The sequence below is a fragment of the Nicotiana tabacum genome, chromosome 4 (genome assembly GCF_000715075.1).
Source record: "Nicotiana tabacum cultivar K326 chromosome 4, ASM71507v2, whole genome shotgun sequence".
NCBI lineage: Eukaryota > Viridiplantae > Streptophyta > Magnoliopsida > Solanales > Solanaceae > Nicotiana > Nicotiana tabacum.
Window position 1 is genome coordinate 2,094,232 of NC_134083.1, and position 12,747 is coordinate 2,106,978.

A 12,747-nucleotide genomic window follows, 5' to 3' on the forward strand; every position below is an offset into this window, starting at 1 on the left:
AAAAATCAAGACTGAGCACAAGATAGCAATTAGCAAATAATTCAACAAGTTCGTAACCTTTATGGGTCCCAACAGTACTATCACATAGCCTAAGCATGATTTTTAACATGATTTACAGTCAAATTTCTTCAACACAAAGAGAGCTTATAGCTAACAACAAGTTATTCAACTTTACAGTTTATCGGGACGGACCAAGTCATAATCCCTTCGGTGCACACCCACACACCCGTCACCTAGCATGTGCGTCACCTCCAAAATAATTACATGACATAAAATCCGGAGTTTCATACACTCAGGACCAGATTTATAATTGTTACTTACCTCAACCCGTATAATTATTTATTCCGCTATGCCCTTGCCACGATAATTGGTCTCCGAAAGCCTCGTATCTAGCCACAATTAATTTGAATCAGTCAATACAAATTATTGTAATTAATTCCATAAGCAAATACTAATTTTTCCAATAAAATCTGAAATTAACTCAAACATCGCCCCGTAGGGCCCACGTCTCGGAATCCGACAAAAGTTACAGAATATGAACGTCCATCCAACCACGAGTCCAACCATATAAATTTTACCAAAATCCGACACCAACTCGACCCTCAAATCTTCAATTAAAATCTATGAAGATTTCTACCATTTTCAACCCAATCCTTACCCATTTGAACTTAACAATCGTTCCACAACCTTATTGGTATGTATATATGATACTCCATACCCAAGAATCATACTATTAATCACCCATCTTTACTCCAAACCCGAAATTGAAGAATTAGAGAAAGAAATTCTTACCTCTTTGAAGCCCTAGCAAGATCCTCGTGAAATCTTCAAACCTTGAACAAGAATTGATAGATAAATCACTAAGCCTTCACTTTCTCTCTCTAAAATGCTCTCACCTCTCTCTAAAATATCATATTTTGGCTAAAAAATGAGGTTCAAGGACTAAAAATCGAAGTTGGGTCGGGTCAAAAATTAGAAAGAATGGAAGCTCCGACGCAGTTATGCGGTCGCATATGCGATCGTATAAACCGCATAATTTGGCCTCCAAAGCTGGGCGTTACTCACATGTTCTGCGGTTATTATGCGGTCCGCATACTTATTCTGCGATCGCATAATGGACCACAAAATAGGTCTGCGGTCGCATAGTGCACCGCAGATTTTTCTCAAATCTTGCCCTCCTCCTGCTCCACTCTGCGACCATTATGCGGTCCGCAGAGTGATTCTGCGACCGCATAGTGGTCGTAGAAATGACCATTTTTAGACAAAGTTTTCCTTTACACTCCCAAAAAGTCCGATCATTTAATTTCTGTACTAATTGATCTACCTCGGCACCACCAAACCTTAATTTTCTTAGCAAAATTTCTCCGAGGTCGTTACACATAAGTTAACATCCGGTCAACCTTTTCAACTTAAATTCTAAACCTTGGAACTAAGCGCTCCAAATCATTTCAAAATCTCACCGAACCCAAACCAATTACCTTGGCAAGCCAAATAATAATAGTAATTCATAATTTGAGCAGTAAATGGGGGAACGAGATTGCAATAGTCAAAACGACCGACCGGATCGTTATATTTCTTACTGTGGGTAAGAATAAATTTGGCTAATTGTTAAGAAATAGAAAAGATAATTTTGTAATCCTTTGAAAAAGGAAAGAATCTTAAATATAAGAGGAATTCTTGGAAATGGGAGTTGAGTGTCATGTAACTGATAGGCTATAATTAAGGGATCTTGAATTTCTTATTTTTTACGGTTTTGTATATAACTAGTAAATATAGATATACAAAGTAATTATTAAGGAACCTAAATAAATATGGTAAATAGGTTTCTATTATAGTATAGCTAGGTAAAAAACTCTTTCCTATGTGATGAGTGTAGTTCTTGTAGGCCCATAATTTGGAACAAGCGTCATGTTTACGAAGGGAGGCTCGATATATTTCATTGGCCCACCAAATTGGACTTTAGTTAGTAATATAAGGGGAATTTTCAGAAATGAATTTTCACCTAGCTATATAGAAACTTATTAACTACTTTTCTTTATGTTTCTTAAAAATTACGTTGTGTATCTATATTTATTAGTTATGTACAAAATTATGATAAAAGAATGATCCCTTAAATATAGGGATTAATTTATAACTGTATCCCCCCATCCCCATCTATCAGCTTAATTAGCCTCCTACAATCACGATTTTCTTCCCAATTTCAAAAGATTTTAAAGTCATTCTCTCTTTCATACAAATCAACCAATCTCTCTCTCTCTCTCTCTCTCTCTCTCTCTCTCTCTCTCTCTCTCTCTCTCTTTCATACAAATCAAACTATTATCTCTCTAAAATTATAGCATCAGAATCAATTCTACCAACAACCATTAAAAAGTTTTAACTATTGACAAATCCATCGACATTATCTCTGAAATTGCAGGTAGAGGGGTCTGCCATTGACATACCATTAAAAAGTTTCGAAGCTTTGAATTAGATATCCAGATTTTACGAATTTGTAATTTCTTTGGATTGGGTGTTCTTGAAATCGATTGAAAATATCCTTTAGGGTTTATATCTCAATTTTAAGGGAGATTGGTTAAGTTTAAAGTTAGTTTTAGATAGAATTTCAGATTGAAACTCGAGAAAGAATAAGTTTCGAAATTGTATTACGATTGTATGATAAATGTATCATAATTATATCTGAATTGTATTTGATACATCAATATCTAAGACAATTTTGATACAATACTAATACTATTATAATACAATATTGTATCATTATTTAAGTTTATAGTTAGTTCTAGGTGGATGTTTTAGATTGAAACTTGAAAAAGATGAAGATCAAAATTGTATCATAATTGTATCACAATTTGTACCTAAAACAATACATGATACAATACTAATACAAGTATAATACGATATTGTATCAGTTTAAGTTTAGAGTTGGTTTTAAGTTGTATCGTAATTGTATCAGAATTGTGTAAGAATTCTTTTAGGATTGTATCAAATTTGTATCTGAATTGTATTTGATGCATCAATACATGAAAGAATGCTTGATACAACACTGATACAAGTACAATACAATATTGTGTCAGAGTTATATTAGTTTTTAGAGTAGTAACGTGTATAGGTAGAAAATTTTCAGATTTCTATAATTACTGTGATGGATCTTCAAAATTGTATGAGATTGAAAATGTTATCGTACAAAGAATAACCATTTCTTTGGTTAAAAACTTTTTTTGCCCATTTGTATTTTTCTTGTGGCTTCTTATACAAGAAGTGAGTATCTTGTATTGAGTTTTCGAGAAATTGGAAGAAAAAATTTGGTGAAATAATATCGGAAGAAGAAATTGCTTCCAGATCTGCGTAGAAGAAAAGGGAGGGAGGGGAGTAGAGAAAAAAAGAAAAGGATATAATTCAATCCCTTAATTGAAGGTGCTAATAATAAGGTGAGAGCTTTTTAAGGGGGAATACATACAGCTTGTAGAAAAAACCTAGATACTTTTTGAAAACTACAAAACCTAGAGAAAATAGATAAATAAGTTTCTATTATAGTATACATAGGAAAAACTCCCTTTCAGAAATTACGATTGTTTAGTGGCTATTAATTTTATATAGCTACCATACATATAATTAGGGGTGTTCATGGTTCGATTTGGATCGATTGTTCCCTAAAAAGAAACCAAACCAAGTAAGTCGGTTCTTCAAATATTGAAACCAAACCAAGCCAATTAAGTCGGTTTTTTATCGGTTCGGTTTTTGTCGGTTTTGGTCATTTTTTCGGTTATTTATTATTTTCTTTCTTAAATATGAGACATACACTACCAAACACATATTCCGGATACTACATTTTCAACGTAACACTATCAAACCAATTGCTCTTTGAGAAATCTATCATTTACTAAGATATATTGATAATAATTGAATCAAGTAGTGATAAATAATTTAAGTACTCAATTAAAAATCGATTATTTTTGACATGAAATAAATTCTTGTACTTAGCAAAAGAAAACTACCAATCAAACTAGAATGTAAAGGTAAAGAATTAGATTATTATAATAGTGAAAAACTAGATTAAAAATATAAATGACTAATATGTACCATAAAATTTTAGAAACTTTATATCAAAATATTCATATATATATGTGTAATAATAAATTTAAATATCTACTTCTATAGTCGGTTTGGTTCTTTTTTCGGTTATTTTTTGATTAAAACCAAACCAAAACTAAATTTGATCGGTTTTTAAAATTCAAAACCAAAACCAAAACCAAACCAAACCTAAAAAGTATCAGTTTTTGGTCGGTTTGGTTCGGTTTTCGGTTTGGTTCGATTTTTTGGGTTTTTATGAACACCCCTACACATAATTACTTCCTATAACTACTATTTAGTTCTTACGCGACTGTATTCGCTGTATTCGCGCTACTGTATTCATGAATACAGTAGCATAATTCGTCTAAAAAATAGGGGAGTCTAGCTGTGCGACTGTATTCGTTGTATTCGGGCTATTGTATTCATGATTACAATAGCAAAATTCGCCTAAAAAATAGGAGAGTCCAGCTATTTAATAACGAAAAGAGAATCAATTAGCGTGTATCGCTCCTAATTTAACTCAACAAAATCAATTCTACATAAATTTCGCTATTATGCGACTGTATTCACTGTATTCGCGCTATTGTATTCATGAATACAGTAATAAGGGATTCCAGTTGTGCGACTGTATTCGTTGTATTCGCGCTACTGTATTCATGAATACAGTAGCGAAATTCGCCTAAAAAATAGGTGAGTCCAGTTGTTTAATAACGGAAAGAGGATCAATTAGCGTGTATCACTCCTAATTTAAATCAACAAAATCAATTCTATATAAATTTCATTTCTACTATGATGTATTCCATATATTCGCGCGACTGTATTTATAAATACAGTGAGATAAACAAGAAATATGGTGTATACCGTTCTATTCAATTCGACTGTATATATTGTATTCAATTCACTGATATTCATTATTCACCATTATGCATTATATTCAATTATTCAATTTGCCTATATTCAAAGAATAAAAAATCACAAAATACAGTGATATTCGGCTGTATTAAAAAAATACAGACTTTCAGAATACAAAAATATATGCAAAAAATAATATATTTATACAAAAATATAATATGTTTGAGTGTATTTGTACATAATATAATGTATTTGTATCATTGTATGTGACTAAAATAGCAAAGAAGAGAAGAAAGTTCGTGAGAGATGGCTTTTTCCGGCTAAGTAAAATACTATATACATTGTATTAAAACTAAAAATGGAGACGAACAAAAATCCGGCCCTCAAATCTTCTCCGGCGAAGCCTTGGCTAGATCTGTTCGCCTAAGAGGATGAGCCAATAGTGGATGATGGTGCCGACGATTCTGACGCCGACAATCAAAATTGAGTGCTTTAGTGGGTATACCTTGTGTAACCCTCTTAGGAGTTGTTGAATCAGCCATTGAAGATGAAATTTGAAGTTTCTTCTCAAAACCTAATAATGGCGAAAATTAAAAAAAAAAGAGTAAAGAGAAAAAGAAGAATGGCAAAGTAATTTTGCGTGAACCGGCCAAAAGCTTTACCAATTACCACAAACTTTTGGAGCAAAAACGTAGATGATCATGTCTGAGAAATTTGTTCCTACAATCTTGCTATGAGAGAGAGAGAGAGATCATGGAGAGAGAAAGAAGAAAGATCTTGTTGTGATTAGAGAGAGAACTTGTGTTAACTGAAAGAAAGAGAGAAAAAACATAAATAGTGTATTTCACGTCTCAACGGTAGTGTATACAATAAATACATATTTTGCTATAAAATATAAAAGGTAGCTATAGATAATAATATTTTAAAATAGTCTTGGTTTATAATAAATAGAATAATAGTTTGGTATAGAAGGTAAAATTTCGGTAATATAACAGGCGACATATGAATGTACTGCAAAATAAGGACTTGGACTTGATCAGAATGCTACAGAGATCCTTCTTACTGGCCCAGACTAATATCAAGCCTCTACTAAAACCTGTTATGGCCCATCAGAAATCCTATCTATAATTGGGTCTGTTGCCTACAAACTCTCATACATATAAAAGTATTAGTTCAATGGCCTAAAATCAAGAAAGTTGTCTACTTATGTTAGCAGCTATCGTGAAGCTTGATTGTATACAATTTAGCTCACCTGTGACCATTTACATCATCTATCAACATATTACTATTCTATATTGCTCACCCTGTTTCTTGAATTGAACCATAAGTCCTGATATCACAGCATCCACTGTTAAACAATAACAACATGTAATATAACCTATTAAAAAAGGTGCTATTATTATGGTTGCCTTAGTTCTCCAAACCAACCCACCATTTATTTGGTTACCTTATTTTAAAGTTTCTTCCTTCTGACTTTGGCGGCATATAAAATCAGAAATAAACAGAGCAATGAATAATTTTCCGTCTATCATTATAACATACAAGGTTACATGGCCTAAAACACTCTGAACACGGAAAGATGATCATGAATGGTGGGTGGCATTGGTCCCAAAAGAAATGTCTAATTAATTGGAAGGTTACTATTATGGCTAGCCTAATTAGCAGCTTAGTAATGGAAGGGCAGCAAATGAATATGGTTTTGTCGCTTTTGGGCATAGTTGGTTTGCACAACGCATGATTATCTTTTTTGTTCTATGCAATGTCCTATTTTGCCCATGCCGATATCTTTGTTTCCTTCAATAAGCTGATCTTACTGTTTTCTTTTTCTTTGCAACCGTGTAAAAGTCACCTAACCCAACTTTGCATTGACCAAAATCTCTTGAATATCCTTTCTACTATCAATTTATTCGGAATCCACAAGTTCGACTAATTTGAATTTTGCACAATAGAAAGCTCAACCATTGAAAATAATGGATTTTAAAAGCTAGAGCATGAAACCTTTGGTCTGGTCAAGAGTAAAAGAATAATTATCATTCCACCGCACCATTTAGCGGCTTTCCTTTCTACTTCAAATGCACCGAGTGTAAACAAGTAGTAGGAATTAAGCAAGAACCACAGAGTCCCCACTTTTATATTTGAACTTCTTAGGTTTTATGTTCAAATTGAACTCACCCTCAACATAATAAAAACATCCAACATTTATACAAAGCATTTTGCAATATTACTAATATAATGCTACAAAGAAACCAAAGATAATATATGAAATATGCTACTCAAAACTCTTGGGCGAACTCAGCAACCTTTAATCGCCTGGGCAACCAACCAACTCCCAAGTCTTCACCTTTTCAAACTTCCTTGTCAACATACTTAATAAACGCAGTAGTTGCTTATGATCAAGAACTAAAATAGGAGAGTAGAGAGAACTCTCCTCCTCTTATATATATATATTCTTTTCACAAGATATCCAAGATTTGGTAGCACTAAGGATCCATATTAATCCTCAAGAACAGACACTTAATTCCCAAAATGTTAAAGTTCTTTCATCACAGAGGCTCCTGCATTGTTACAACTATTGGACTTTTCACCTCATGCTTCCCATCTGACCAAACTAATGAACCACTTTTCACTATTGAACTCCCTGGTGATAACTTCACTGCTTCAGCTTGTACTCTAACCAGAAAATTAAGCTTCTGTCCCACTCTCCTAAACGCCAATTTCTCCGGCTCCACTGTCACCACCATACCCCGTGGTGGCTTCACTGTCACCTTGTACACAGAAACTGGATCGCCGACGTTTGTCACAGACCTAATGAAGTGAGTGGACAACTTGTGCTTTCCGTATTGTTGAAACACAGCTGAAAGCGAAGGGTAATTCAAATTCCCTACATGGCCTGCTCTTTTTGCCCCGCTACAATCTGAATACTTCCTTGTGACAACTTGAACATTCTTGGTTGTGTAATTTGAATTGCACAAGAAATCGACGTAGTCATAGGAAGTTAAGTCATAAATCAAACCAGGGTCCATTGCTTTTTGAGGATGCACATGTCCTGCCCCAAAATCCATCACCGTTGATGAATTACCAGTAGATTCATCCATCATAATTTGTCCCCGATTATCCACTGTATATGCAGTTGTCATCAATGCCGATCTTATAGCCGCCGGGCTCCATCCCGGATGCGCAGCCTTCAACAATGCTGCCAGCCCAGATACATGTGGGCACGCCATGGAGGTCCCGCTCAAAATGTTGAACTCTGTTCTCCGTTTATCCGACGGAATCCCACTTGGCCCGACGCCATCGGGCCAAGCTGCGAGAATATTCAATCCAGGTGCAATCACGTCGGGCTTTAGAATTTCCGGTGTTTCAGGATTTGGGCCTCGGGCTGAAAATGACGCTACAACTGGAGCTGGCTTCACATTTACAATTGTGCCTCTGAACACAATCGTCGCCGTTGGGGGTGACTTGGACTTTAATGCTGTAGATATGTACCTCCTTATTTCATCACCGGCGGATGCTCCAACTGACGTTGCCGGTAACACGTGGCAATCAGCTACCAATCCTTCCCCATCAAAAATCCCGTTTGCTAATATCATCCCTATTCCACCTGCTTTCTTCACCACTTCACCTTTTACAGCTCTCGAATTGACGCCTCTGTCACATAACACAACTTTGCCTTGAACGTCATTAGGGTTTAATGAACCTTCCAAACACAATGAAGACGAATATCCATCACTACCTTCACTCCCGGCGTAAATTAGCGGGTAGAGTTTGTGAGGAGCTAACGTCGGGCCACCGTAGATGCTAACTCCAGGAATTATTTTCCCATTTCCCAGTTTCACGTCCGCCGGAAAATCACGGTCGATTGTTCCGGCACCGACGGTGGTGACCCAGGGAGCTACATTAGTTACTGTGAGGCCTCCTGGCCCGCCGTTTCCGGCGGAGGCAGAGACGAAGATTCCGGCATCATTGGCGGCAAATGCGGCAATGGCGATTGCGTCGAGGTTATAAGGAACCACAACTCCACCAACACTAAAAGAGATGACGTCAACACCGTCAGCAACGGCGGCGTCAAAAGCAGCGAGGATATCAGCGTCGTAGCAGCCTGAAGCCCAGCACACTTTGTAAGCAGCTAAACGAGCTTTTGGAGCCATTCCAGCAGCAACACCACGCGCGTATCCGAGAGTAGACGCCGGAAATACGTACCTCCCTGCGGCAATTGAGGCTGTATGGGTCCCATGCCCATCGGAGTCTCTAGGAGATCGATTCTCTACAGTTTCGTTCATTCTCCCATTCGTAGCCTCATATCCCTTGGAAAAATATCTCGCTCCGATCAATTTCCGGTTGCATGAAGTCGCCGGAAAGTCTTTGCCAGCCACGCATTCGCCTTTCCATTTAGCCGGAACCGGACTAAGATCATGATCATTAAAGCTCTTTCTCTCAGGCCAGATCCCTGTATCAATTACTCCGATTACAAGGTCCGACCCGAAATCCGATTCCTTAAGCAGCCCAGCACTGTCCGTACTAGTCAAGCCTAGAAATTCAGGGGATCTCGTGGTTTGCACGTGCCTAACTTGTTCAGGTATAACAGCAAGAACCCCAGGTAATTCCTCAAGTTTTTTAGCATCCGAAATCAATAATTTAGCAGAAAAGCCATGAAAAACATTACTGTAAGTGTGAATAATACGATTTTCAGACGCAACCCCACCAGATTCTAGCGAGTGGATATTTGTAGAGAGGGATGTGAGAGCCGATTCATACCAGTGCTCATGGGTTGGAAATATCGAAGGTTTTGCATCGTGTTGAACGTGAACTATAAATGTTTTTGGGTTATTCACATTTGATGAAACTGAAACTGAAACTGAACCTGTAATTGCGAAAAAAGAAAGAAAAAAGTACAGAATGGAAAATGCCATGAGAGAACCTGTGGAGCTGCAGAAAATAGGCGGCAAGTATAATAATAATGGAGTGAAGTTTCATATAAGAAGAAGAAGAAGAGTGAAAGTGCAAGTGGTTACAGTACAATATAGAGAGAAAATAGAGGGAAGTCTGGTACTAGTACAGAAGCTGAGGTGGAGAGAATGAGTGGATAAATTGGACGTAAGTGAAGTCATGTTTTTTAAATAGAGAATTTTTAGACTTTCTTTTACTTTTTGGTAGGAGGAGAAAATAAAACTTAGCACTACAGTATTTTATTGTCTGTGTCAATTCTCGAGATTTGCAATGGTGGGGATTTGCTGTCTTGCTTGAAATTTAACAGCCTTTCTTTTCTGTTCTGTTGATACTAGGTGGGCTTTTGGACATAAAAAATTGTAAAATTCTAAAATATGGCTAATTTTTTTTTTAAGTGAATATGATATTTAAAATTTAGAGTTCTATTTGTAAATGAATATAATTTTGGGTTGTTTTTGAAGTTTTGTGAGTAATTTGAGTGAAAATTTTAAAAAACAGCGTTTTAAAGTTTTTTAAATTTTCAAAATACATATTCAAGTGAAAATTAAAAATTTTATAAACATGATTTAAAAAATAAAGCGAAATTTTTTTGAAGAAAGAGAAATGTTTTTTTATGTCCAAACGGGCTCCAGTAATTTTGTTTTTCTATACTACTATCTTTTTCCGATAGGGAAAAAATCGAATTCACTATTTTAAACTCATCTTGAATTTTGTGGAACCCATGGCACTATTATAACTTTTTTCCCCTTCAATTTCAAAGAGACAACAAGTGTCCCCCACCATTTAATTTAAAAAGAATGTGAGAAGTCAAGCCATTTCGAGCACTATTCTTAGGTTTGAAATTTATTGATGTGTCTCAATTTTTATGACAAAAGGTGTCAGGAGCACATGGTAAAATAAGACTATATCGTTTTGGTCATATTGGTGGATTTTTAAATGTATTGATATATTAGCGTGAAATCATGGTGAATTAAGTTATTGAAATAGAACAAGGTAGACTTAACTAAAAGAAAGTTATCTTAAAGATTTACAATCTCAGAACAAAATAGGAGTAAATAATTTATATAGACATTATTATGGTTGAGAATATACTGTAGCATTTTTCTTCCTGCCATTCTCATAAAGCAATTCCCAGTCCCACTGTCCACGACAATACGGTTAATTTATAGCAAGTGTAATTGTGGATTATCATTAGCCATTTCCCCTCTTCTTCCAAGGCTACAAAAAGTATACTGTAAATATCAGCTTCGAATTTCAAATTTGTAGTTTTGCGTTCCCTTTTTTAAAACTAGTAATAGCTTTAAATGCATCTTTAGAGACTAAACTGTATTAAATCAACATTCTAATATTTAATCATCATAAAATACTATAACTTGATGCAAATAAATAGTGGAGTATTTTCTTTCTTAGGGGTCGTTTGGTAGAATGCGCTAGATAAAATAATGCATGCATTAACTTTGTATATTAATAATACCTTGTTTGATGTACTTTTTGAATATATGCAAGTATTAATTATGCACCAAATTTGGTATTATCCTATGCATAACTAATGCATAAGAAACTATGATATTAACAATGCGGTGGGTTTTAATGCAAACATTAGCTAGTTAAAGACAAAATTGTCCTTCAGAATTTCTGATATCGTTAAAATATGCTATTATATTAATGCAAGTTTGAAATTATCAAATAATTTTTTAAAAACCTTTTTCATGTAAAACATTCATCAACATATACTTCTTTTAAAAACATAAAGCGATGGACTTATTATGAAGGTATTTTTGTAAACAAACAGTTCTTTTAGAAATTGTGCAATGCTTTAATATATCAAACCAAACAATGGATAAGAAATATATTAACATAACTAATATCAACATTACTAATACACTCTATTCAGCATTATTCTTATACATCTGCGGAACCAAACGACCCCTTAATGTATACTATGCACGGAATGACCATTTTAGCAGAAAGGGAAGGAAAGCATGTGAGCTCAAACTGTAACAAGGAGACATGGTCGGCAAGGTCGCTATACCTTCTCATTCCCATTAAAATAAATACCAACAGAGATCTTGTTCCTCTGCGTCTTTTTATCTGTTTAGTTTAGTGGCATTAAAACGACAGAAGTACGACCCTCGTGCTTATAATCCCAGGGTTCTACTTTTAGAATTTGGAGTTTTCTGAGCTTCCCTTATATTTACCTCAAAACCAATTCAGTAATCCTTTTCCTTATCACAACAACAAAAAAATCAATGAGTTTCTTACTAGTAGTAATAGTAATAAATAAGGGCTTCAAAATAAAAGGAATATTAGGATTTAGATGGTGGAGCATGGACCGATGGCAGAGGCACATAATTGGACCAAGTGAAAAAAATGTTGATTTATGGACCAAATGAATATTTTAAGTTTTACTGACGTATAGATCTTCTTTGACTATAAGAATATGTGAAGCACAGGATAATGTACGTTTGTTATATTATTACGAGTAATTAATTAATTAATCAATCAACCATATCATTACTTGTGGAACGTGAAATTCTTCTTTAAAACGAAAAGAAAGGAAGAAGAGTAAAGGCAGGGCCCCATGAAGCTTTGAACGCAATTATTCAAGGACAAACATCATAATTAAAATGGGCTTGTTATAGATTGCAAGGCTTGGTTTCTAGCAAACAAAGAAGGGAACTTTATTTCATTTTTACGTCATCTTAATCAAATGTAGCTTTTCCATTTTGAATGTTCTTATCCTTCTGCTCTTTATTTACTCCTAATAAGTATGATCATCATCAGCATTTCAAAATTAAAGTGCTTTTCTTTTATTGATACAACTAAAGTTGAGATTTTTCAACTTTCAGGTTTCGTGGAGAATGTTCTTTCAACTGTCGG

General features: G+C 35.0%; 1 protein-coding gene across 1 annotated transcript; it reads right to left on the bottom strand.

Annotated features, from left to right (window-relative positions):
• Positions 1-7,014: 7,014 nt before the first annotated feature.
• On the bottom strand, positions 7,015-10,134 carry LOC107784303 (subtilisin-like protease SBT1.5). The gene has a single exon (XM_016605414.2). It carries the CDS (start codon positions 9,828-9,830, stop codon positions 7,464-7,466), a length of 2,367 nt encoding a protein of 788 aa, XP_016460900.1. The 5' UTR covers positions 9,831-10,134; the 3' UTR covers positions 7,015-7,463.
• Positions 10,135-12,747: the final 2,613 nt, after the last annotated feature.

Bases quoted from the DNA above. Each gene is read 5' to 3' on its own strand.
- LOC107784303 (XM_016605414.2), bottom strand. From the start codon at position 9,830: ATGGCATTTTCCATTCTGTACTTTTTTCTTTCTTTTTTCGCAATTACA.